The 24,996-nt window shown below is 39.2% G+C and overlaps 1 protein-coding gene across 3 annotated transcripts in view; it reads right to left on the bottom strand.

Moving 5' to 3' along the window:
• The window catches only part of LOC137605901 (rho GTPase-activating protein 26-like), a 95,813-nt gene that overhangs the window by 26,585 nt on the left and 44,232 nt on the right, over positions 1 to 24,996 (bottom strand). For 2 of the 3 annotated variants that reach the window (XM_068330812.1, XM_068330813.1), the window contains 15 exons: positions 23,582 to 23,683; positions 23,387 to 23,497; positions 23,020 to 23,124; positions 22,357 to 22,486; positions 21,815 to 21,915; positions 18,736 to 18,830; positions 17,270 to 17,348; positions 15,611 to 15,647; positions 15,345 to 15,410; positions 14,529 to 14,603; positions 14,355 to 14,439; positions 12,916 to 12,977; positions 7,113 to 7,218; positions 1,576 to 1,735; positions 471 to 615 (listed from right to left, as the gene is read on the bottom strand). In XM_068330812.1, the coding sequence (XP_068186913.1) occupies positions 471 to 615; positions 1,576 to 1,735; positions 7,113 to 7,218; positions 12,916 to 12,977; positions 14,355 to 14,439; positions 14,529 to 14,603; positions 15,345 to 15,410; positions 15,611 to 15,647; positions 17,270 to 17,348; positions 18,736 to 18,830; positions 21,815 to 21,915; positions 22,357 to 22,486; positions 23,020 to 23,124; positions 23,387 to 23,497; positions 23,582 to 23,683 (1,459 nt within the window). The remainder of the gene's footprint in view (positions 1 to 470; positions 616 to 1,575; positions 1,736 to 7,112; positions 7,219 to 12,915; positions 12,978 to 14,354; positions 14,440 to 14,528; positions 14,604 to 15,344; positions 15,411 to 15,610; positions 15,648 to 17,269; positions 17,349 to 18,735; positions 18,831 to 21,814; positions 21,916 to 22,356; positions 22,487 to 23,019; positions 23,125 to 23,386; positions 23,498 to 23,581; positions 23,684 to 24,996) is intronic. The other variant, XM_068330814.1, reaches the window with a different exon arrangement.

Raw genomic sequence — 24,996 nt, 5'->3', positions numbered from 1 at the left:
GTCTCCTGGACACACAGTATTTATACCTTCTCCTCTGCATCATGTCAACCAACTCTCCACCTTTTCCTGTCATAGTTCCAACATTCAACGTCCTTACTCTCAGTCCTATACTCTTGCCGTTCTTCTCTCTCTTCCTACGAACACACTTTCCTCCTCTCCTTCTTCAACCAACAGTACTCCAATTTCAACCGGCACCCTGTAGGTAAACAGCACCAATAGCGGTCGTTGTTAACCCAGGCCTCGATCGATCCAGTATGGAAGTCATAGATTTGATTCGCATGTTTTATTTTGCAAAAGTTTTACATTGGATGCCCTTGCTGACACAACTCTAGCCCGGGCTTGGGACCAGCACAATAAGACAATAGCTTTTTCCCTCTTGCGGCTATAGCAGGTGCAAGTCACAAACATATAAGAGTGAGAACATGTAATATACAGTATTTTCTTCAACGGAATCAGGTCGTTCAACTCACCTTTCTGGGAATGTGTTGGTGTATGGAAGAGTGTGAGGGGTCGTTCGCTGCAGGATGGGACTCTATTCTCAGTGCTTCTCCTCCTGGGATGGTTGAGCTCTGCGTTGGTTGAACCACCTATAGAGCTTGGAATTTCCCTGAATATCTGCACAAAAGAGCAAATGTGAGAACATCCACTTACAAGGCAACATGAGTCCAATATGAATGAAAAAGAAGCACAAGAAGCAGCAGAAGCAGGAGAAGAAGAAGACAAAGAAGAAGACTAAGAAGAAGACGAAGACGCTGCTTTTCACTGTGTTTGACACCTTTTTAATAAGAGGTTCCTATGTAGACAAAACCACAGAGATGGGCATCAGTCTCCAATTACATGATGCCGATTATGACAGTGCTGAAATTCATTTCAACTCCTTGATCCCCAATTTAGCACAGATGGAACATCTATTGCTGAGATAAAAATGTTCATTTTTGGAGCTCCTCCATCTCCTTACCAATCACATAACACTGTGTATGGCCAGAGTGCCACACTTATTTATAATTAAACGCCATGCTTGGGTACTGTTATTATCATTATTATTATTATATTATTATTATTATCATCGTTAATATTTTTAATATTATTATTCTCTTTCCCTATTGTCTTATTTTTCCTCAATGTATATTTTCCCTGTTTCTGTCTGTTCTGCTACTGTAACGTTTAAATTTCCCAGTTTGGGATAAAGTATATCTATCTATTTGACCATTTATATCCTTCGCCAGGAGATTATATTGCATGTGTATATAAGGCTAGAGTCACCATGGTGATATCTACAAGCAGCTCAGCCTGTCAATAAGCTTCTTGGACTTAAAGGAGAAAGTGGCTGTGAGATGTACCCTGTTATAGAACTATATTAGGATATCATTTCATGTGTGTGTGTGTGTGTGTGTGTGTGTGTGTGTGTGTGTGTGTGTGTGTGTGTGTGTGTGTGTGTGTGTGAAGGGGTTAGAGCTTTCACCCATTCTTCTGCACTAAAAATGAAAGCATTGAGACACCATTTGACATGCCCAGTCCTTTATATCACACATATCTGGGGGTTTTTGTTCGTTGGTTCAAGTAGAACCCACTTACCCTCTCATGATGTTCTATGAGGATCTCTACTACAATGTTCTGGAACTTGATGTCCATAATGGCTGCCACCGTCTCCTCCTGGGGACGGAGCAGAGTCGGCCCAAAGACAACACCCAAGTTGGCCACGGTCATCAGGTTCTGTTGGTGGTGACTGGCTACGCTGTTAAGGTTGGGTAGGTAAAAAGAGAGTGTCTCCACAATCAATCTAAGAACTTTTGTATGATGTCAATGTCAACAGAACATATGAATAACCTTGAAAAACTGCAACCTTGAATAGATAGATATAGATAGATAGATAGATAGATAGATAGATAGATAGATAGATAGATAGATAGATAGATAGATAGATAGATAGATAGATAGATAGATAGATAGATAGATAGATAGATACTTTATTAATCCCGGAGGAAATTGTACATATCCACTGCTCAGGCATTACATCACGAATAAATACTGGATTAAACACCAGGAGAAAAAGAAACACTGACATCACAGGACATACCACAAGACATACACCACACTAAGACCAATGCAGCACTAACAGGACTTATATACTAAACTATAACTAAAATATAAACAATATTAAATTAAAATATAAACGGTATAAAATTAAAATATAAACAGTATAAATATTAAATTAAATCCATTCCACAGCGTGCTGACGTCGCTACCCCCCCCACTCCTCCTGAGAGAGTCATTGTACCCCCTGATGGCACGGGGCACGAAGGAGTACCTCAGCCTCTCTGTGGAAGCTTTGTGTGACAGCAGTCTGACGCTGAAGGTGCTTCTCTGCTGGGAAAAGGTGGTGTGCAGTGGGTGGCTGGTGATAGCCTTAACTTTATACATGGTCCTGCTCTCCAGAAGCGTATCCACAGAGTCCAGGCTCAGCCCAACCACTGAGTCCGCTCTGTGGATGAGTCTGTTCAGACGGTCCATATCTCTTTTCCTGCCCCCCCTCCCCCCACCCCAACACACAATGGCGTATGACAGCACAGTGGAGACTACGGACTGCTAGAACATGAGAAGGAGCTTAGGACAGATGTTGAAGGAGGCCAGCCTCCTCAGGAAGTACATCCTGCTCTGCCCCTTCCTGTACACACTGTCCGAGTTGAGTTGATTGTGAATAGGGCTCAGTGGGTTCCTGTTTCCCCAAGGTAGACAGTACCCCTGGCATGCTCTGGCCCTCGCTTGTCCTCACCTGTATCCCTCCCGGCTCCTAGTTCCCTTAGCTTTAAGATATTATTATTTATTTATTTTTTTTATTTTTTTTGGACATCTTATTGAGTATATGTTGGGGATATGTCTAGCTGCAGTCCCAGGTACTTATAGTTTTCTACCACCTCCACCTCACTACCCTCGATGATCACTGGCTGTGGAGAGGGAGGCACCCGCCGGAAATCCAGAACCATCTCCTTGGTCTTGGAGACGTTGAGCTGGAGCTGGTTCTGTTGGCACCACTCGACGAAGTCAGCCACCAATACCCTGTACCCCCCCTCATCACCCTCCTGGATACATGCCACTATCGCAGTGTCATCAGAGTACTTCTGTATTTGGCAGGTATCCGAGTTGTGCTTGAAGTCCGATGTGTAGAGGGTGAAGAGAATAGGGGAGAGAACGGTCCCCTGTGGCGCCCCGTGCTGCTGGTCACCATAGAAGACAAACAGTCTGCCTGTTAGGTAGTCCATAATCCAGCTCACGAGGCAGGGGTCCACAGCCAAGGAGGTCAGTTTGTCCTGCAGGAGCCGGGGCTGGATGGTGTTGAAGGCGCTTGAAAAGTCAAAGAAGAGCACCCTGACGGCACAGCCCCCGGCGTCCAGGTAGGAGAGCACGCGGTGGAGGAGGTAAAAAACAGTGTCGTCAACCCCAACCTTGGCCTGATAGGCGAACTGGAGAGGGTCCATAGCACCCTGCACCTGTGGACGCATGAACTCCAGGACCAGTCGCTCTAGGGTCTTCATTACGTGGGAGGTAAGAGCGACCGATCGGTGGTCGTTGAGCTCAATAGGGCATCCTTTCTTGGGTATATAACTGACATAACGCTTTAAATTGCAAATTGAATTTTTTTTTTGTCATTAATTTATTAAAAGATGCCAGAAAGCATCACCCCGGGAAACTTTAACACTTATGTCAGCAAATTATTTTTTGAATAGGGCACAGAGCAGTCAATTTTCTTGACGTCTCACCAAAATATGAAAAAAAGTGAATATGGGACAGAAACAGGTTACAAAACAAAGGGCAAATGTTATTTGAGCTGAGGGGCTTCATATTCTTTTTTGGAAAGAGCAGTTTTACCTCAAAAGTGACCAGACAATATTTAAATCAGCTGTTACCATCAGAACATCCCAGTTTCCTGTTCATGGCTGAGCATTTAAGCCAGACTTCAAACATGAATAACAAATAAATTACGCTGAGCTCTTTGATGGAAGATCCAAGATTTTTATACCAGTGAGAAAAAAGGCAAAGTACTGTATATGAAATCAGATGAGAAAGCTACAAAAAACACATCTAGGTCCTCAACCAGGGCAATTCATTTTTCGTTGCGTATATGCTTTAGACCAGTGGTCCCCAAATCCCGGGCCGCGGACCGGCACCGGTCCGTGGGTAATTTGGTACCGGGCCGCACAGAAAGAAAAATGATTTCAGAGTCTGAAAGATGTTTTATTTTGAAAAATTACCCGATCTATGCCAGTGGTCCACAACCACCAGGTCGAGACCCGATACATGGTCGTGGGACATTAGACACAGAAAGTTAGACAAAAAATTTTTTTTATTGATTACCAGGCTAAACATGATTTATTTTGTGAAGTGACGTTTGAGCAGAGTGCATGCGTCTGTCTCGCTTGACAGGTCTGGGTCACGTGACAGGTTACCAGCCAGTGCACAACTGCACCAGTGTTCTGGATTAAAGTCAAGGCAAATTATCCTGAGATCGCCCAAAAAGTATTGAAAACCCTTCTTCCATTTCCAACGTCCTGTTTTTGTGAAACGTGATTTTCTGCATTCACCGTAAAGAAAACCAATTGCGGTGTAGACCGGACGTATGGAACACACTTCAGGTGCCATTACCCTTCGATCAGCGGTCCCCATCCGCTAATTCTTATTGTAACTATTATTATTTGATTGACCTGTTCACCCTTTTATTAGAAATGATAAGTATTTCTCCTATGTTGAATGCACTTATTGTAAGTCGCTATATTTCAAAGTAAGCCTAATTAGTGCCGTCACTTGAATCGAGTTTTTAATATAATTATGTCTTACAGAGATGTTAATTATCAATTTAAGAAAAAATCATTGTTTATTGTCTATTGATTCTGCATTTTACATAAAACCACCGCGGGTGATTTATTATTACACTACATCTGTCCTGGCGTCATTAACGATTATCGAGGAAATGAAGGTCGGTCCTTGAAAATATTGTCTTAGATGAAACCGGTCTGTGGCACAAAAAAGGTTGGGGACCACTGCTTTAGACAACTTGTTTGGATTCAAAAATAGGCTTATTGATTTCAAAGCATCCAATCAGAGTACATTAGGAAATCCAACAGACCTAGAAAATCTGAGTTTGACAATAAATAAGTTTATTTTCATCCAATTTTCATTTTATGTTGTAACTTTAATGGTGATCTTTCAACATGTTATAGTGGAATTCTTCAATTTCAATTCAATTCTTCAATTCTTCTTCAATTTACACTGACGAGTGTGGACTAAATAGTGAGAATTAATGATTAGAACACATCATTATATCATGACCTCCATGTCAAATTCCATGCTCGCCCACGCAGTGCATTGAAATGGCTGATGTCCCATTTGCAACAATATTTAATGCTGCTGCCTTTAAAAAGAAAAGTATAAAGCCAAAGGGCTTAGAAGCAGACTGAAAACACAATGGAAAATTATTATGCATAAGTCAACTGTCATGCCCCGCTTATTTGTTAACAGAATGCTGACGGTTGACCTTATGCAATCTCCTGAATAATAAACCCATTTAATTCACATTTTCTTCCCTATATAGTATGCTTTGGCCTACATGTGATATAGAAATACACAAAACGTGGAGGTGAAAGTGTGATTACATGTCCTGGAAGAAGCAGAAAAAAAAAATCAACGGACAACTGACACTGGATAACATTTAATAAGAAAAATATACAGTGGTACCTCTACTTACGAATGTCTCTACATATGAAATTTTATACTTACGAAACGCTTTAACAGGAAAATATTGCCTCTAGTTACAAAATAAATTTTGAGTTACGAAAGGTAAAAATACAGTGTGGGTTGATATTCGCAGCTCCCAAAGGTTCGTGAACACAACTCATAGCTGCTCTACCTTTGGCTATTACCTAGCATCCTGGCCTCCCACTGGCTAAGAGGGACCTCTGTGTGTAGCTAGAATAGGTATCTATGCAGCGTCCTCGTCATTCAGCTCTCAACCCATGACATGTTCTGATAGTTTTACATAAATATATTAACTTTAGAGTATTCGCTATGACCCTCAGAAAGTGACGGAGAAAACAGGAAAAGGAAAGACAAAGAAAAGAGTTTTTTTGTCTGTACAAACAAAGCAAGAGATAATAGAAAAGCATGAAAAAGGGATGCGTTTGGTTGATCTCGCCAAAGAATATGGCCATAATGAATGTACAATGGCCACGTTATTAAAACAAAAGGAAGTTTAAGGAGTTTAAGGCATCTCGTGGGTGGTTCGAGAATTTCAAAAGGAGGACTGGAATTCACTCTGTTGTTCGGCATGCTGAGGCAAGAGTGCATGAACCAAAGAGGGTAAAAAATAATGAGGACGGCACTTAAAAGGTAAATGACAATTATTTTTATTCTTTATTCTTTGTTTTTTATATTATGCACAACTCTCATTTATTATGTAATAATATAATTGCAACATGTATTTGTTACATGTTTTGATGCATTTTTATGCTTTATAAAACATTTACGTCTGAATTTTGGGGGGCTTGGAACTGATTAGGGCATTTGCAAATGTTCTCCTTACGAAATTTCTTCCAGAACCACTTAATTTCGTAAGTAGAGGTACCACTGTATATCTTTGTAAGGGCAGTGCCACAGTTTTGTCATCATGCCTCATTTGGTAAGTACTAAAAATATAGCCATCTATTAAAAAAAACATAAGGACCTCTCATAAAAAACAAATCATAAAATTATTCCATAATGGGCATTCACCATGGTAACTTCTAGATGTCCTCCACTAACCATCATCCCCTCTTTCTCTTTGAGGGATAACTCAGGAAATAGATTTTACCTGGTGGCTGACAGATTTCTATTTTCAATAAATGGTGGCTTAATGTGTTTTATTAAGAGATTACAGAGAGGCCTAATCCTCATCGAAGATTGACAACAACAGCCATGGAAAGGAGCATTGCAGCAAATAAAATGTATACAGACAAGAGGAAATAAAGAATAAGGGGAGTTCATAATTGCTTTTAGTACCACATAGTAATTAAAAAGGAATATTGTGTTTGTTAAGCGCACAATGATGACTGAGTTTTGTATGTGTGACATCATTCACCTACTTGGTTAGATGTTTCATGAGTAGGTCTAGCATCTGTCTGTTTTTCTCAGGCAGCCGGTGGACCAGACCATGGATATCAGTCACCCTGGCCTCTGGGTTGTCCAATTCTGAACAGGGACAAATTTGGGATCAATGAGAGGAAGCATTAGAGTGTCACATTAAATTACTGTAAAGAACAGCCACAACAAGATAAAAACCTACAATTACAGACTGATGTAGCTTGTTCCCCAAAGCCAAAGATCTTCATTTTTGAGTTCTATCCAAATAGACTGTAGGTCACAGTGTGGCCAGGAGCAACATGTTCATTCTAGTCCATGAATGAGGACACTATTTATTTTGAGTCAACCACATACACACCATCCTGCTGCCCACAATATTTACCAAGACAATAAACACGTTTCAACACCTGACCGGAAATAAAACTTAACATAGGAACCATCTACCTGTTTATTTTCTTTATTTCTTTTGAATCACTAACATCTTCAGTTGGAAACAGTTGTCGTGGAGCTATTTACCAGACAAGGTAGGAAATTTGGAAAATGTTCAGTGTTAGACATGTCTTTGTCTATTTTTTGTTGTTCAAAAAATAAAACACCAGCAAAATATTTAAATTTGAATTTGCGTGCAAAAGGCACAAAGAAACAGTCCACCATCTGGGATGGAGATTTAGTTTCTGTGTTCAGATCAAGTTTCTGTGTTGAAAAAATTCCATCTGAAACTTATTCCAGCTTTCCGCTCCAGCTGTTTGAGCTAAACCTGTCGTTTTAGTCCTGTTTGATATCACATACCAGCCTCCAAAAGTTAATACTGATTTTATTCATGTCATTGCAGGTCTTCTGTTGGTGATTTCTGTTATGTATGATGATTTTGTAATTTCTGGTCATTTTAATGTACATGTCTTTTGTACTTCAAAACCTCTGGTTAATAATTTCCTAAATCACATTGCTTCCCGTAAGCATTTCATTCTTTTGATGTTCAATCTGTAAATTGCCCACAAAAAGGGACACACCTTAGATCTTGTGTGATCATGTGGCTTTCTTGTTCACATAAAGGAAATCTGTAAATCAATATGGATCTCAGAACATATACCGTTCCCATTCATTGCTCAAGGGTTAAAACCTGTGCTCTTACAATGCTTATGCACAACCAACCCTCAAGATACAAAGACGTTCTCTGCCTTTAAAACCGATCAAACATTGTTGGTAGAATGAATGATGATTATGCTGTCAATACTATAACTATTTCTAATATGCTCAGGCATCTTGGGTACTATTGCACCCTTTTAAAACAAAATGCAATAGAACACTTGCAGAACTGTGGAAAAATGGCTCCAAATGTGCTCTCGGATGCTTTCATGCTGAGAAAAAAGTGGAATATTGAGATTCTTCCATGTCTCTCAGCCATCTAGGGTGCCGTTAAGGCAGTAAAGATGGTGCACCTGTCCAATCTTGTCTCACATACCAGTTTCAAACCCTATCGTATTCTTCTCTTTTGAAACCTAGAGAAATTTCTCCCATAAGGCCATCACCCTCTCTCTGCAACAGCTTCAAGTTTTTCAGAGATGAAATATCAGCTTTTTCTGACCCTGACTTCATCACTCCTAACTTGCCTGTTGGCCTTGAGTCTGTGTGTACATGTCTCTCTGTCTGTATGCTGGAAATGACAGAATGGAGGAACTTGGCATGGCTGTGGATGAAGTTGTGGGCTATAGACGTCTTAAATCAGCTTCTGGGATGAACAGTGGCGAACAGATCGAAATCAGCAGTCCCTTTGCAAACAAAAAATATCTGCAACAACATGAGCTGTATTTTTTAATATTAAGGTACGAGCAAACACAATTAACGCACGTCTCTGGGATGAGTCACAGAAACAAAACAAAAATAAATAAGTGCACGCACTGTGGCCTGAATGTTGATGTAGCTCTGTGACCTGTAGCTATGTCAAACAATTACTGCACACAAAACCCAAATAATGAATCATTGCAGCCTCCACCCCGATACAACAGATGACCCTCTTAAGACATATTTCTCTGTCACTTTGGAATTTCTCATTAGAAACAAAATACTGACTACACAGCATTCCCATGTCGATATACATATTTTAACATACTGCAGAAGAAGGGGTGTCATTGTCTGAGATAGGATATCTTACACTTAAATAGACATTTCTAAAATGAAGTGTTCACCACCAGCTCCTGGGTGTGCAAAAAAGAAAAACTCCAAGTTTGAATATCAGCAAAAACTAGCAATGCATATCCTAAACAAGAGGAACTTGGTTTATACACAGACTGCTTACATTTCCAACCAGGAAAGCAAACACGTGCATGTCCATTTAAAGTAAATGACACCACATCCACTGAACATTGGCTGATCCTTAACGCATTCCATTCATTACTCATACTTGACATCTCCAGACTTGTGTTGTATGTGCAACATACCACGGCTCATTATTTGCACCATTTCATAGTGGGGAATTACAAAATATACGACAAACTTCTTGGCAAATAATGTATCTTTGGTTGCTTCAAAACTAATAAAATAAATAAAAGCAAGAAATAAAACTAGAGTATAGTTGATTTCTATGTGATGTTTGGTGAACATATAAAGTATACAGCAGTTTGCCAGATATGCTCCGGTCAAACAATGACTATCAATGGACAGAGGGAAATATGACTATAAACCCCCCTAAGCCAAATTGCTATGGTAATCCTTCTTTGTAGCATGTAATCTTAGGGCTTCACATTCTTTATATTTCACGGCAAAATTTTCAGATGTGGTCTCAACTTATCTGGAGTACAACTCATTAAATCATAAGGAATCGGGGACTTATGAATTATCTAAACTATCCCCACTATCATTTTGAAAGGAGTTAAAAACATGTTTACAGCTTGCTTGGCTTCTCTCTGGTGGCCAATTAAATAAATCAATACTGAATTAAATCCTTTGATATTCTCCTGTCGATTCACAGCATTCAATCATTCAGTGAGAAATGTTTATCCAATCCAAGGAAGAAAGACAATGTTTTTAATCACTCAATTAATAGCTCTGCCCAATAATGTCAAAAATCTTCAAGATAAATGTTAATGTGTTTTCTGGAGCAAGCACAGAACATGTGTTTGTTGGGTTCATCATCAATTTCCAGTGTCCTGTTTCATTTGATCTGGTTTGTGTTAAAACTGAAAACAGCCTGTTCAGCACAGAATCAATTCACCACACAAGAGATGAAGAATTTGAGTGTTGTTTTGGACACAGGTTGAAAAAAAGTCACCTGGAAAGACACAGCACTCCACTGCCCATCCGTTCACTGAAAGCAGTCTTTATTAGTGTTTTTGACAGTAGTAGTATAGTGGTAGTAGTAGTAGTATTATCAGTATATAGTATATCAGTAAGTAATGATGAGAAACTTGATTAGTAATTGTGATTAGTAAGTTTTCCTGAATTTCCCTTGGGATCATTAAAGTATCTATCTATCTATCTATCTATCTATCTATCTATCTATCTATCTATCTATCTATCTATCTATCTATCTATCTATCTATCTATCTATCTATCTATCTATCTATCTATCTATCTATCTATCTATCTATCTATCTATCTATCTATCTATCTATCTATCTATTATTGCAAAAGCAATACTACAAGCATTACATAATGACTGGTGATAGGGCATTTACAGGATGTGCTTCTTTGGGCTGTCATGTACCAAAAACACAATATTCAGGTGGCGCTCAAATATGCTTTCTCTCACAACATATTTCATTTTCCAAATCACATATTGCTTACTAAACTGTGCGTAGTCTTGAAGATACATAAAAAGAACCTGGTAGAATTATAAATGACCTGCTCTTTATTTAAGACAACTTAGTTTTGTATTTAAATGATTCAGTCTGTCCCAAAGTGCCGAACCTTGTAGCTGGCCAGCTGTAAAACTGCTGCTACTCAACTAAACTTAAAATATCATGTCCTCTATGCAAGCAAGACATTTAAAAACCAGCTTAGACCTGGAAGGGAGAGTGTAATCTACAAGAAAACTAGAGGAGGACTATGAAGTGCTTGAGCATGTTGGTGGAAATACTTGAGCAAAGAGAGGAGAAAGAAAATCTGATACAGGAAGTTCAACTGAGGACATGTCCTCAAATAACTCCACTGCTGCTGCAAAATTACTGTTCTTAAAAAGGAAGAAAAGCACTTACGTAAGTCAACCCTCTTGAACAATAACAGGGTAGTATAAGGTAATCAAAAACCGGTAGGACATGAGAACTATAAATACATAAGCATAACATTTGACTACTAGATAATGTTTTCAAATGATTCCAAACTATTAAGATAAGGGCATAAGATGTGACCCAAGCTGGTGTCAAAGCAGCTCCCCTCTTCTAACACACATCTCAGTCTTTCCAGTTCACCTCACTATTTAGCCATTCCCTGGCAGCATTGCCAGAGACACACAGTCATTTCCTGTAGTTCCTTTTCCTAGCAGCTAAGCTGTCTAGAGGGCTTAGCTCCAGGCAAACAAAGAGAATGGACCACTGAGATATTCTTTAATGCAGCAGTGCAGGCTAGAACAAGACAACTTTACACCTGGACCTGGACTCAATTTCATTAAGTTTGAGAAAAAATTCACTTAAAGGATAGTAGTAGCAACATAAAAACAGCTAAGACTATAAAACCAGGGTCAAAAAATTTAACTAAACCAAAACAAATCATGTTTTGGTATAGAACAGGTCATTTAGAACCTTCACCTGTTCTAAATCAGTTAAGCTTCCAGTCCATGTGACACATGCAGAGTAGGTGAACAAACTTTGCATAGTGTAGTCCTTTTCACAGAGCAAGGTCATAAAGGGATTAAATTGACTGAGACAGATCATGAAGGATACAACAACCCACCTTAAGAAAAGGTCACAAACCAAGAAACATTCAAACCTCAGAAACTAGGCCAGCTCAGTATTTTTTAAGTCATTGAAAGGGAATTTGCCTCCTAAACAGTCTGAAACACATAATGTGACTCCCAGACAAGGGCCAGGTTAAACAAAATCATTATCATTTAAAAAATGTTGTCATGATCTAGAGAAAGGGGCACAAAACATTTTGAAAGCTCCAAGAATTGGATTTTTTGTTATTTAGACATAAACTATTACAAACTGTCATGAAATGTCGTGTGATAACAATTTAAATTCAGGTTTAAGTTTAATGTAATTGAATGTAATTGATAATAAATTAAGAATTTAAAGGGATTGTTTGATAAAACCCCAATGTTCCTTGAAGGTTTACCAATCAAGGTTGTCACACTAAGCTCCCAATGATTTCTTGCTTCATGAAGACCTGCATCAACATTGAATAAAAATGCTTCATACAACAGGTCAGTAACACACTGTGCCTCACACACTAGACGAGGTGCAACCTGAGGGTGTCCTAGTACATCAGCAGGTTAAATGTGCCTTTGAAACCAACGACTTATTAAAAGGAAATCATGACCTCACAAGATCATTCATATGACGCTCTCATTCTTTATTAATTACGGTGATTAAAGATACTTCATAAATCTCAGAAGACATCCATTAATGGAGGAGAGATAATACAAACACAAAAGTCAGCAACACATTTCTTATCCATTCATAAGCTACACATGTAAGCATACCATCATCAAGGATGATTTCACCTTAAAACAGTTTAAAAAAGAGCCATGGACACTTATTAATTTTCCTGCCCAGTGGTTTGTGTAAAAATAAAAATGTGTGCCTTTATTTAACTATGTGGACTTAATTTTACATACTGTTTGAGAGACAAGACAGATAAAACACTCACTGGCAGCCTTGATGAAGCTCCTCTGGTACTGGTACGTCATGAGAGGTGCAGGCAGCATTCTGCTAACACAAGAAAATTCTGCAGAATGTCAGCAAACTTGGAAAAATGGAACAGTTCAGCTTGGTATAAGTAATTTACATTGTGAAAGTGTGTCTTATTTTTCTCTGAAAAGTTCCAACTTTTACACAGCTGAGTGTCAGTTAACATTGTCCGAGTAGTGCTATGTCAGATTTGTCCATAAATGTGAACAGCAAAGTGTCTCTGTAAGAATGTCAATTACATGCAATTGCACTGCTTGTGTCTGCGCTGTGTGCATGGATGTTTCTATACGTGAATGCTTGAATATATATATATATATATATATATATATATATATATATACACACAGTAGGTGCACAAGTCTGAGCACTGCTTGAGCACCATTCGTATTCCTTTCATGCATGTCTTCTTTTAATTAGCCACCCATTCTTGGTCACCTTCACTCTTGCTTGCTACTTGTTGAGTGGCATTTCACGGGGTGAGACTGGATGAGCTCATAATGCTTATGAAAAAAATAGTAACTAATTACTGTACATCAACATTTGCTTAATTAAATGCTCAGCAATTGCTATTGTGTGGTTATGGGTGTGTTGCCTTTAATCAAATGATTAAAGACACAAAATATAAATTATAACTGCTTATATATTAGCTGTCAGTCAAATGCCAGTCTAAATGCATCACTCAGTGGACCACATTTTTAACGACTTACCAATTATTCTATTTATTAAACGGGACTTGTAAAACAAATGAAGCGAGCTTTATTCTGTTTATTGACCAGGTCAGATCTGTTTAATGGTTGCAGCAGGGATTTAGAGCAACAACAGCAGAGGAGAGTTGTGTTTTTAAAACATGATGAATAACTGGAGCCATGACAACGGCAGTAAATTATTTACAATTACGTTTTTGAGGTTGAAATTGACTCCTGCTCTTTGTATATACTAGAAGATAATTTGTAAGAAAGTTTGAGAAAATGTCTTCTTTACAACTACTTTACAGGATTCATTCATTCACTTTCTTTACCCACTGCATCCGCTTGCACCGGTCACAGGGAGCCGAAGAATTAACCCAGCTTGCTTAGGGCGTGAGGCGGGGCAAACTCCGGGTGCCACACCAGTGCACCGCGGAGCTACACAAAGAAACACAATCACTCACACACTACGGGCAACGTAGAATGGCCAATTAACCTGAACAGCATGTTTTTGTATGTGGGGGGAAGCCAGAGAACCCGGAGAGAACCCACGCAGACACGGGGAGAACATGCAAACTCCACACAGAGCGGGATTCGAACCAGGACCCGCCTTGTTCTGCGTCGACAGCGCTACCCACTGCCCCACCGTGCTGCCTTTTACAGGATTTTCCCTTCTTAAAATGTACATGCATGCAAGTGTTTTCACACAAACCTGAGATAGTGCTTGATTGCACTTGTGATAGTCTTAATTTCCCACTCTGGGTTATCCAGCTCCACATCAGCACATGTCTTTGGATCTAATGGTGAAAAACATGAAATTAAAACAAAAACAACAACATATGTCACATTTTCAGTTTTGACTGAACCGATGTGTTTCTGTCTTTACCCATAGCAAGGCTCAATAGCTTTTGGACTCTGGAGTTGACACCAACTATTCTGTACAAGCCCTGCTCATCAATCCCTGGAGAGAGAGAGGAAGGAAGAGGCTAGATGATTGTGTTAGACACGGCTAGCTGGTTAGCTATCAGATCTAAATCTTAACAGTGCGGAGACCCATTTTTAGCACTTTAACTATAGAAGGCAATAATGCTCATATTTTTTTGAAACAATGTAGCATTATAAGACTTCCAGTCTGTCATATTGTAGTAGAATTTTTTTTACAAACCATTTTCCATTATGATGAGTATAAATATTATTTTGTATGTGAGATTGCATAGAAGATTCAATTACCTATTTCTTAGTCTATAAAATGTCAAAATTCTGTTCCAGTCCATCTTCAACTAGTTAGGACATAACTTCAACACATAAAAAATAAAGGGTAGAATATCCATATAGTTAACAAGGAACTTATTTTAATGTTGAATATTCCAAATATATCTCTGTAATTATCAAAAGGATTAAATCTGAATTATCATTTCCACAACATTATGCAAAACACCACTCGTTCATTATTGAAACAATTATGTAAAAAAAATGTAAGCAGAGAGATAATTTTTCTTTAAATGTTTGTGATATACTTCATATATTTCTATATTAACTGTGAGAACATTGAGACATACTGGTGACAATATAATTAGAAATGACAAATTGTTGCAAATTGAATGCTGCCTATGGTACAGACAGTCTGTTCTGTGCACTACTGTGGGACATAAGATGTGGTATATAATAATTTTTCACAGAACAAAACAGAGAGACATTTTACCTCGAGTCTCCACTGCATAGATGAATTTCTTCATCACATTGAACCCGGTGACGTCCAGTTGGGCCACTGAAGGGGAGATAAATGGTATAAAAAATGACAACCTTATATTTTTAAGGAACTGAATTAAAAAATGTCAGATATTTTTTGACCCTTTTAATTTTGAATATTCGTACATAAATTATCTAACCCTGATCCTGCTCATGATAATGCAAAAGAATATTGCAGCATCGAATATATACTTAATTGATATAATGAATGCTACTTACTGCCTTCAGTCTGGTTGTCTTTGTTCAAATTGTATACCTGCAGACAGAAAGAAAAAAAAAAACATTTTCTCATTCAGCTAGAAAATCATTTACAACCATGCCTAATCACAGCAGGTTATATCTGTTATTTATAAACAAAATGTTTTGCTCTTTTCTTAAATGTGCTGATTAGTCTTCGAATGCATTTTAGCAAACACTCCTAATTCCATTTCTGAGAAAGAAAGACTGAATATATCATTTGGAACATAACAGAATATTGAAGAACAAATATAATTGTCACGATTATTGTCAGCTTTAATCATATCCATGACTTGATGACTGGTATTGATGGGAATCGTTTGTTTAAGTTAAGGCTCTATACGGAACATTTTGTTTGTACATAATGTAATAAACAACAATATGTTTTAAAATAACAGACACAAGCAGCTGAAGGGACTCCTAACTAAGCAGAACATGACACGTCTTGTTTTATTCTAGCGTACAAATTGTCGGCATCTGCTCCTTCAAGGAGGTTGTGGCTATGTGGGTGCCAATTACCTTTAAATATTTGAATGTGGACATGAGAAAGAATGGTGTGTTGTGACATTGCATTGGACAATAACAGTGTGCGAATTGTGAAAAGTAGCAGTTGTTTTTCAGACTGACGGTGAAAAAGGTTCTACAATAAAAACACTAGATGTGTGTTTTGAAGGGCTGTCTGCCACCCAGCATTCCTAATGAAACATAAACACCGCTATTATCTACAAGAAAATTATTTTATACGAGCAAGTATTTAAAGGCATTGGGTTACACGGCTTAATAATGATTCTGTATTTTTGTATGTTAGGACATTTCTTTGACAGGTCTTAAGTGGCTAAATTGGGCATCGCAATGTCGTCTTGTCGTTGTTATGGCAATCTGATCATCACATTTGGTTGAAATCCATCTTTCCTAACATACATTTCCAAAGCAGCTTTCTCTAAATAACCATTTGTGTTATTTTCTGGTAATAATGCTTGAGTACAGTACTCACACCACATGGCAGTGGAAAGGTCACAGATGTAATATAATATTTGGTGATATCGACTAATCATTGTCAATTTCTTTCAGGTATGCATTAAATATGTATTGGATATTAGTCAGTTTAGGATCTTTGTCACTGACAGTTTTATTTACAAAAAAGCCCTGCAAATTACATTGGTATACTGAACAAGTTTTACATTTCAAGTGGAACTGTTCACTTTTAAAGAACCCTTCAGTTTCAAACAGTCCTGCTTATTCCAGATAAAAGGAATGTACAATAAATTTATATTGAGGACTAAAAACTAAATCTGCGTCCCTTCAGAATTATGATGAAATTCTTTAGAGGGGCCCCAAGCTACTGTATGGGAATCATTGCTGAGTGTTAACAACAATATGCTATGCTGCACTGAGTAAGTCCTCCTGAGGTCAAGATACTTTTAAATGTTGGAGGTCTTGTTTAGGCCAGGGGTCTGTTTCTCTCTCTCTCTCTCTCTCTGTCTCTCTCTCTGTCTCTCTCTCTGTCTCTCTCTCTCTGTCTCTCTCTCTGTCTGTCTCTCTCTCTCTGTCTCTCTCTCTCTGTCTCTCTCTCGGTATCAGTCACTGTCCCTCTCTCTCTAAAAAACCCCCCCAAAAAACAAGGTAACCAGGGTAACCTACTGGTTCTCTCCCATCCATGGCCTCCATCCACAATCTGCGGTCCTCTTCTGACAGAGCCTGCATAGTGATCACTCCTGGCCTTCACATTAACACAAAACACACGAGGTACGTTTTCAAATTTTAACATCAGTAGATAGAAAACACACACATATGAAGACAAACATGCAAAACTCACAACAACTGAGAAATCTATACAGTAAAATGAAGGAAACACTGTTGAAATATTTCTATTTCATGAGGTTAAAGAAAATTATATATTTGTGCCCGAAATACAGCATGATTCCTATATCAATGTCCAATAAAGATAGATCATCAATAGTTCTCCAACTGTACCAAGATCAAAATATGAACACTTTATTTAACATGGGAATCTGATAATAGGAAATAAGATCCAGTATGTGTGTTTGACACAGACGACCTTTAACATGTTATCCACAGTCGTCTTGTCTTCCATCGGCTTCTAGTCCATCTTACAGTCTTTCACTCTCATTAACAGCACACTCTCCTTCAACCGTCACCTCAGCAGTGCTACAACCCCCCCCCCCCCCCACACACACACACACAGTGATCTACACCCTGTCCTTCAATCAGGACACAACACTCTGCATATGTCCACATTCATCCACACATGCAAACCCAACGTTTTGCATGTGGGTGGACACAACAGATAGATGAAAAGGGGACAGAAATGTTTGGCAAAAAATGAATGTTTTCGTATGCATTAATGCTCATCAGTGCAGCGACAACATGAAATATCCATGTGAACATATCATTAAAGGAAATGTCATTGCTTGCTTTACCATTCTCTTACACTGTCAGTGGATATATACTAGCCATAGAATGGTAACATAAGGAAAGACATAACAAGATGTCTTGATGGCTGAACTGGGGGGCAGGGGGGGTGAGGGAGAAGGTGCAGCAGAAAAGACTAGGACATGATTAGGATGACAGCCAACTGGGGTTGGGCCAGTGAGGCAAGAAAGTTAAAACATCCGGTCTCCTGGTCTAAATCAACACAGCACCCCCAAGTGTCTGTTAGCAGGAAATACACATGCTAATGACTGAAATGAAGAAATTTTCCCTTCAGTAGGGCTCTTGGCTACATGAAGACTGCATTCAGTTCTATGACTACAACTAAGTTACAACTAAGCATTTTTAGCAATTTTGTACATGTGTCCTTCTACACGCGGTGAGCAAATTTTCTTAAAAAAATAAAACAAGTCGATAATGTATCACACTACTGCTTAACTCCTCAGCAAACCAAAATATCTGCCGAACAGACAAAGGACAGAATGGCTGCTGCAACACATTGATAATGGTCTAAAAAAAGATGGAGTTCATACATAAGACTTCAACACACACATATGAAGTGTGTGTGTTGAAGTCTTATGAATAACTGAGATAAATCAGAAGGAACCAGTTGAAGGTAGTGTAGATACGTATAGACAAATCTCACACTCACTAACCTGTCCACAGCTTCCACATCAAAACAGAACCTCTTCTCTATGGAGTCAGTCTTCCTCCGGGTGCATGACTTGAGGATAAAGTTCTCCTCATCTCCCTGAAAAAAAAGAAAAGAAACAAAAACATGATGCTGGTATCATTTACTATATAAAATATAGCATTCAGTGCATATTCACACCACGGGGGGTGGAGGTTGGGGGGTAGGTTGTCCTGAACAACTCAGCTGGATGCTGTCTTGGTAAATACTGAGAACTCTGATAGATTAAGCAACAAACTACTGTAGGTCTGTTATTCTTCGTTTTTAATAAGAACTCACTTTGCTCCTTCTCATGTTGATACACAACTAAAGTAAAAGACAGCATGACCAACTCACTTCATTTTTTCATTTGACACACATTGACAAGATATTTTGAACACTCGTGCTGGTGCACGAGATGGGCACCAGCACAAATCTTTTCAGAAACCAAACAAAAAACTAGCTTTGGATCAAAGAATGTGAGCAAACAGATATTTATAAGTTCTGTCATGCAATTATTTAAGCCTTGTCTAATGTAAATCTTATGATTGTTAAACATTGTTCATGAGGCACTGATCTTTTGGTGGAAATATCTCAGTTGTAGCAGCAGCTTACTTATTTAATGTATTGTCATGCCATGTTACAACTTATTAAATCAGGCTTAAAAATCTTTATGGCAACTATCCTTCAGGTGCTCATTGTACAGTAGATATGGCTTTCATTAGACATTATGTGGAGTATTGAAAATCAGTGTTGAATTATCTCATATGCCATTGTTAGAAGTGTGGCAAGGGTGGAAACTAGACTGAAGGTTGGAGGACTGCATTCAAAAGAATTATACAAGTTACTTCATAATGCCATTGCACGACGCTGCAGATCAAGCCTGCAGGGAGGAAGTAACAGATGGTGCCAGCACTCTCCAACATCTTCACCCAGGTTTGGTGATGGAAGAAGACACTCACTTTGACTGACAAGCTATGTGGGATTGGGAATTAGCTGTGTAACTCACTCCATTGTAGGTATGGAGGTCCAGTTTGGAGCTTGGGTGTGACAGGATGAAGATCCCTTTCTGAAGAGTTCATCCAGGGGTAGCATTCATGCTGCCACTGATGGTAGCATACCAGAGTTAGTCTGGCAGGGATGCAAATCAGTTAGGGGTCCTAGGAGATGGCAGCCAACATGGCCCTGGTGCTAAAAAGCAGCACAGCAGCCCATCCTGTGGGACAGTGTGTCAATGCCTGCACTTACACACTGTCAGTGCAGGCATTGACAGTTGGGCCAGTGAGGTAAGAAAGTTAAAACATCCGACCGATTGAGTGGGGTCTGGCACTCATCCGGCCTTGGTGGGAGAGTGTGGTGGTCACTTGGAGTTATGGACTGTTGCCAGTGGGTGCTGTAGACAGTTCATGGCTCTGTGGGGCAGGCCGCTTTGGGGTATGCAAGTCCCTCAACAGACTACGCCAGCAGTTTTACTGGGGCACACTCCAAGCAGAACACTAAACTGCTTGTTCACTGCAGTGACGCCTGGACCGCTCAGAAGGAATGGATCAGACACTCCAAAGCCTGACTGCTGCCGGCAGAACAGTTTAAATGGATATTTGTCCTTCGGCTAGCAATCATTATTTTATGTCTCCTTTAGACTGAAGTCACCCCCCGCCTCCTCGTCCAAAAAAAGACAGCAGGAAAGACATTTAGCTGAGGCAAAACTCAGTTTGTGAGGAGCCTGCTTGTGAAGTTTAACCCATTTTTAAGATGAAATCTCAATGTGTGTGTGTGTGTGTGTGTGTGTGTGTGTGTGTGTGTGTGTGTGTGTGTGTGTGTGTGTGTGTGTGTGTGTGTGTGTGTGTGTGTGTGTGTGTGCGTGCGTGTCAGTGTTGAACACGTGCCGCAAATATGCTTGTTTTGCTCTTGTTTGGACAGACTTCAGATTTGTAAAGGTCACTGGGGCGACAGTGGCTCAGCAGTAGAGCGGGCGCCCTATGATCGGAGATCAGCAGTTAGATTCCTGCTCCCACCCAGCCATCCTCGGAGTGTGAGCTAACAGTGGTAGGTGTCAGCTCACCTTCCAGCCACTACCAAGGCGCCTTTGGGAAAGGCGCCGCCCCCCCTTATAAGCTGCTTGTTTGGGACACACCCCAAAGTCACGACTCGCCACTCTGCTTCCCCCAATATATTGTATACTGCTTGCTGTATTGCATGCCTACAGGCCCCTAGTGTGTTGTGTTCAGGAGAATGTACACAACAATGTGTGAATGTATGTGAGCATGGTTTAACACATACATGCATGTAACTGTATAAAGTGTCAATTTTCCCATACGGGATTATCAAAGTGTACTTTCTTCATCTTCTTCTTCTTAAGGGTGAACAGTTCTGCTTTTGAGATCAATAAATGAAATGAAATGATAAAATCAAACGAAATAATGATTTCATTTGATTTTCCATGAGGAGTAGATATTTTGTCACCTCAGTTGAACTAACGTACAAAGTATTTCAAGCATGTTTAATGCTTTAACTGGAAAACACAGATGAACCACATCTGGTGATATGTTCTTGTTGCCTCACTGTTGTCTCTCAACGCTTCTACTGAAGGTAACCTCTGGCAGAGAACAGGCCCGGACTTCATCATCAGCTTTCAATTATTCACTATGCAAGGGAACAGGAGGACAAGAGTTGGGCTCATGCTCACAACATCCTCGTGCCAAAGTGTTGCAATCTAATATATTGTGACTGTTCCTCCGGGAAAATTTTGGATTTTTATTTGTATCATAAATCATGAGGATATCTTGAAAGATGATGTCAACATACACAGCTTTGTCTTGAAAGAGAAACAGCAGATTGGGTGGGAATTACACCAGACAATATTCAGAAATATTCTCTCCATCTAAATGAAGTCCATCAGCACTTGTTCAAAATGACAAAAACCAACTCAAAAAAGTCTAAATGCTTTGTGATATCCAAAGAAAACCTTTCCATGAGCCCTTTCAAACACAATGCTCCAAGGTAAGCATAAAAAAATTAATCTCTTTTGACCTTATCTGTGTATTTTAAAAGGCCAAAACACTCACCATTTTCCCTCCAGATTTAGGGTCAAACAAGACCATGGTGATCCTCTTGGGCTCTCGATGGTACGTGCAGTAGTACTTCACCCAGGTAGAAACAAATGAGCCTGAGAGAGAAAGAAATCAAGAAAATGTGAGGAGAGAGAAGGGAGAGGAACGTGAAAAGTTGCACATGGTCAATATAAAGAGGGAGGAGTAGGTGACAAAAAAAGTGTGGTCTGTTTAAGCACTAGTTACCATAGTGGCAGCACAGTGCCTGAGTCTGAGTCTCATCTCAAACAGATCGAACTAAACTTAAACAATATTATGGTATATTTAACCTGTATGAGTGTGTGTGTGTGTGTGTGTGTGTGTGTGTGTGTGTGTGTGTGTGTGTGTGTGTGTGTGTGTGTGTGTGTGTTTGTGTGTGTGTGTGTGTCTCAAATAACAAGTCTCGTATCTACATACGTACACTCATCCATTCGCGTGTCAATACAACAAGACTGTCAAGCTGATGCTAACCTGTTCCCTCATTGTAAGCATAGGGTGCACACAGTGGTGATACATACGCTTCTCCTGCACATACAGGTATCCCTCCATGGTGTGTTGACTGACACTCTTGTGCTCGTGTGGATTCTCCTTCATCTTCTTCATCAGACATTCCACCTCTGACCGTGTGCTCTCGAAGCGGTTCCTCGTCTGTCAAAACAAGCAGAGGATCACCCGCTATCGGCTGTTCAGTCCAGTCCCTTCAACAATATAAAATAAACTATCCGATTTTTCAGATAAATAACAAAAGCACTAAAAGAAAGATCTTTTAAAGAAAAAAATAGGATATGCAATTTTTTTTTGAGACTTTTGGCTATCAAATGTCATTTCAGATTCATCTCTGAGTAACTTATCATTTAGGTCAAGGACCTTTTCACATTTATAGGATTATTTTGTCATACATCATGACTTTTCAAAATGTGTCCTCTCCGCTGATGAGGCAGCGCTAAGTGACCTTAGACTTCATGATATTTGGAAGTTTCAATGTGAATGCTTCTAGCATTTCACATAAAACGGCCTTTTTCATTGAAAATTATAACAGAGGCATTTTAAGTCCTTAAATCCATAAGAAAACATGTCTTGTATATGATTAGAAATCTTCAAAAGGTGTCACTTGTGAGTCTAACAGACCAGAGACTAATTTATTTATGCACGTGTCCTTCAATGTTTGTGTCAGACCTTACATTCTGTATGCTGATGGTGAGATCAGTCTTAAAGTGGTTGAAGTCCTTTGCCAACTCATAGCCATGGTGATAGTAGGTAAATAGGCCTTGGAGAAATGCCAAAAGCTGAAGGAGAAAAAAAGGAAGTGATGCATGTGAGGCAGTAAAAATTACAAAAAAGAAAAAAAAGTGTGGAAAAAGGTTGAAAAAAAGAATTAATTGGGGAACAGAATAGGGAATACTGTGAGGTAGGAAATAAAAATGTAAGAAGTACTGTAGAAGAACAGAGAAAAGGATGGAGTGATAGCGATGGAATTGGGAGAGACTGACAAAGAGCATGAGTGCTCAGGAATATGGAGGAAACGTTTCAAAACAAGTGTCATCTTACCGGCTCCACAAAGTCAAACATCTTCCTCTCTTGGACCTCCTGCACCTTGAAGACGTATTCCAGAGAAACCTCGTAGAAATGCTGCCGTACATGATCCACTTGGTTATCCGCCTGCAGCGAAGGAGGAAATTGAGAAAACTGATTGCTATGCAAAAGAAAACAGACACTGAACTAAACTCAGCGGCGACCTCTCACCTCGTGTAGATGTGACTCTTTTTTCTTTGCAGAAAGGCTAAGGTGCTTCTCTAGCACAGCGCAATACTTCTCTGTCTCTTTGTCATATTTTTTTTTGGCTTCCTGTAACAGGTAAAAAATGATATTTGTCATACTTGATTTCTGTTGCCTTTGATCTCTGATGCAATTACACCAAAAATAATGCAGATCCTGGTTTATCGTCTATGTATCTGTTTCTTAAGTCACCGATCTCTGAACAGTTTTCTGCTTGCTGGACAGAAAAATTCAAAGAGGAATAGCATCGATTGACATCGTACAAACAGAAACAAATGCAAATTATATCTAGCTGTACAATAAATTTCAGTTATGGTAGGATCATTAAACTTTAAATCATATCAAGCTTTTTAGTTGGACAGGAGTGAGATTCGAATATGGATAAATGGAGACAGAGAAGGAGACAGAGAGAAAACAAAATGGAGCAGCAGCTAAGTGTGGGTTAGTCAATGTCAGAGAGGCCCTGGGTGTATAATTATTGTACATCTGGCCTGTTAACATTTCATCATTAGAGTTAAAACATGAACAAGAGGCTCATACATACATACCTAATCATACGTGTCATTCAGGAAAGTCTAGCTTTACAATGAAAAACACAACCAAATGTAGCTTAAAAACTGACTTGCTTCTTGCCAGAGACATACATCATTTTAATTTAATATTGACTGTTAAATAAGCTTCAGGATACTTGCATTGAACAGGCTATAAGTCACACAGTCATTTATTGTGCGACAGAACAGATCAACCATTCAAAATGTCATGTGATGTAAATCAAAGAGTATCACTGTTCAATGGTATTCTTGTATTCATGGGGGCTTTTTTTTTCTCCCCATCATGGTAAAACATTTCCTCCATCAGTCATGAGTTCACTTGACTGGATTTTCCAGTCTTGCTGTCTGGTAAATGATGAGGATGTGACTCTTGTCTGAACTCCACTTAGAAATAAAAACTCCAGATCACTGAAAACATCACAATAATGTCTCATCAGTCTGAAATTCAATGATGTAAGCTCCTATTGTAGTCATATGACACAGGTGCCTCGCAGCCAAGCTAGTTTCCACTGTAAGAAGCGTCTGCTTGGCCAACAGAGGAACAGACAGCAGCTGCAGAATACATCAGAGATAAAGAACATTCCTCCAAACACCGAGGCCTCTGTTTCAAGTCTGCCCCTGACATTTTCATACAACCTCCTGCTGTTCATCCCTCATAATGGATTTCATGGTGTGATTTTGACCAAAACACTTTAAATGTTACAAAGCAAATGGATTACAATATCAAGATTTCACAAAGTGTTGTGAGAGATACTTACAATCTTTACAGCCTGCATTAATAGTTTCTATAAATCATTTATTTGTTATGATTCATTTTTGTAGATTAAAGAG

The sequence above is a fragment of the Antennarius striatus genome, chromosome 13, assembly GCF_040054535.1.
Source record: "Antennarius striatus isolate MH-2024 chromosome 13, ASM4005453v1, whole genome shotgun sequence".
In the NCBI taxonomy this organism is placed as follows: Eukaryota; Metazoa; Chordata; class Actinopteri; order Lophiiformes; family Antennariidae; genus Antennarius; species Antennarius striatus.
The sequence above is the reverse complement of the archived record's forward strand: the minus strand, read 5'-3'. Positions and strand labels throughout refer to the sequence as shown.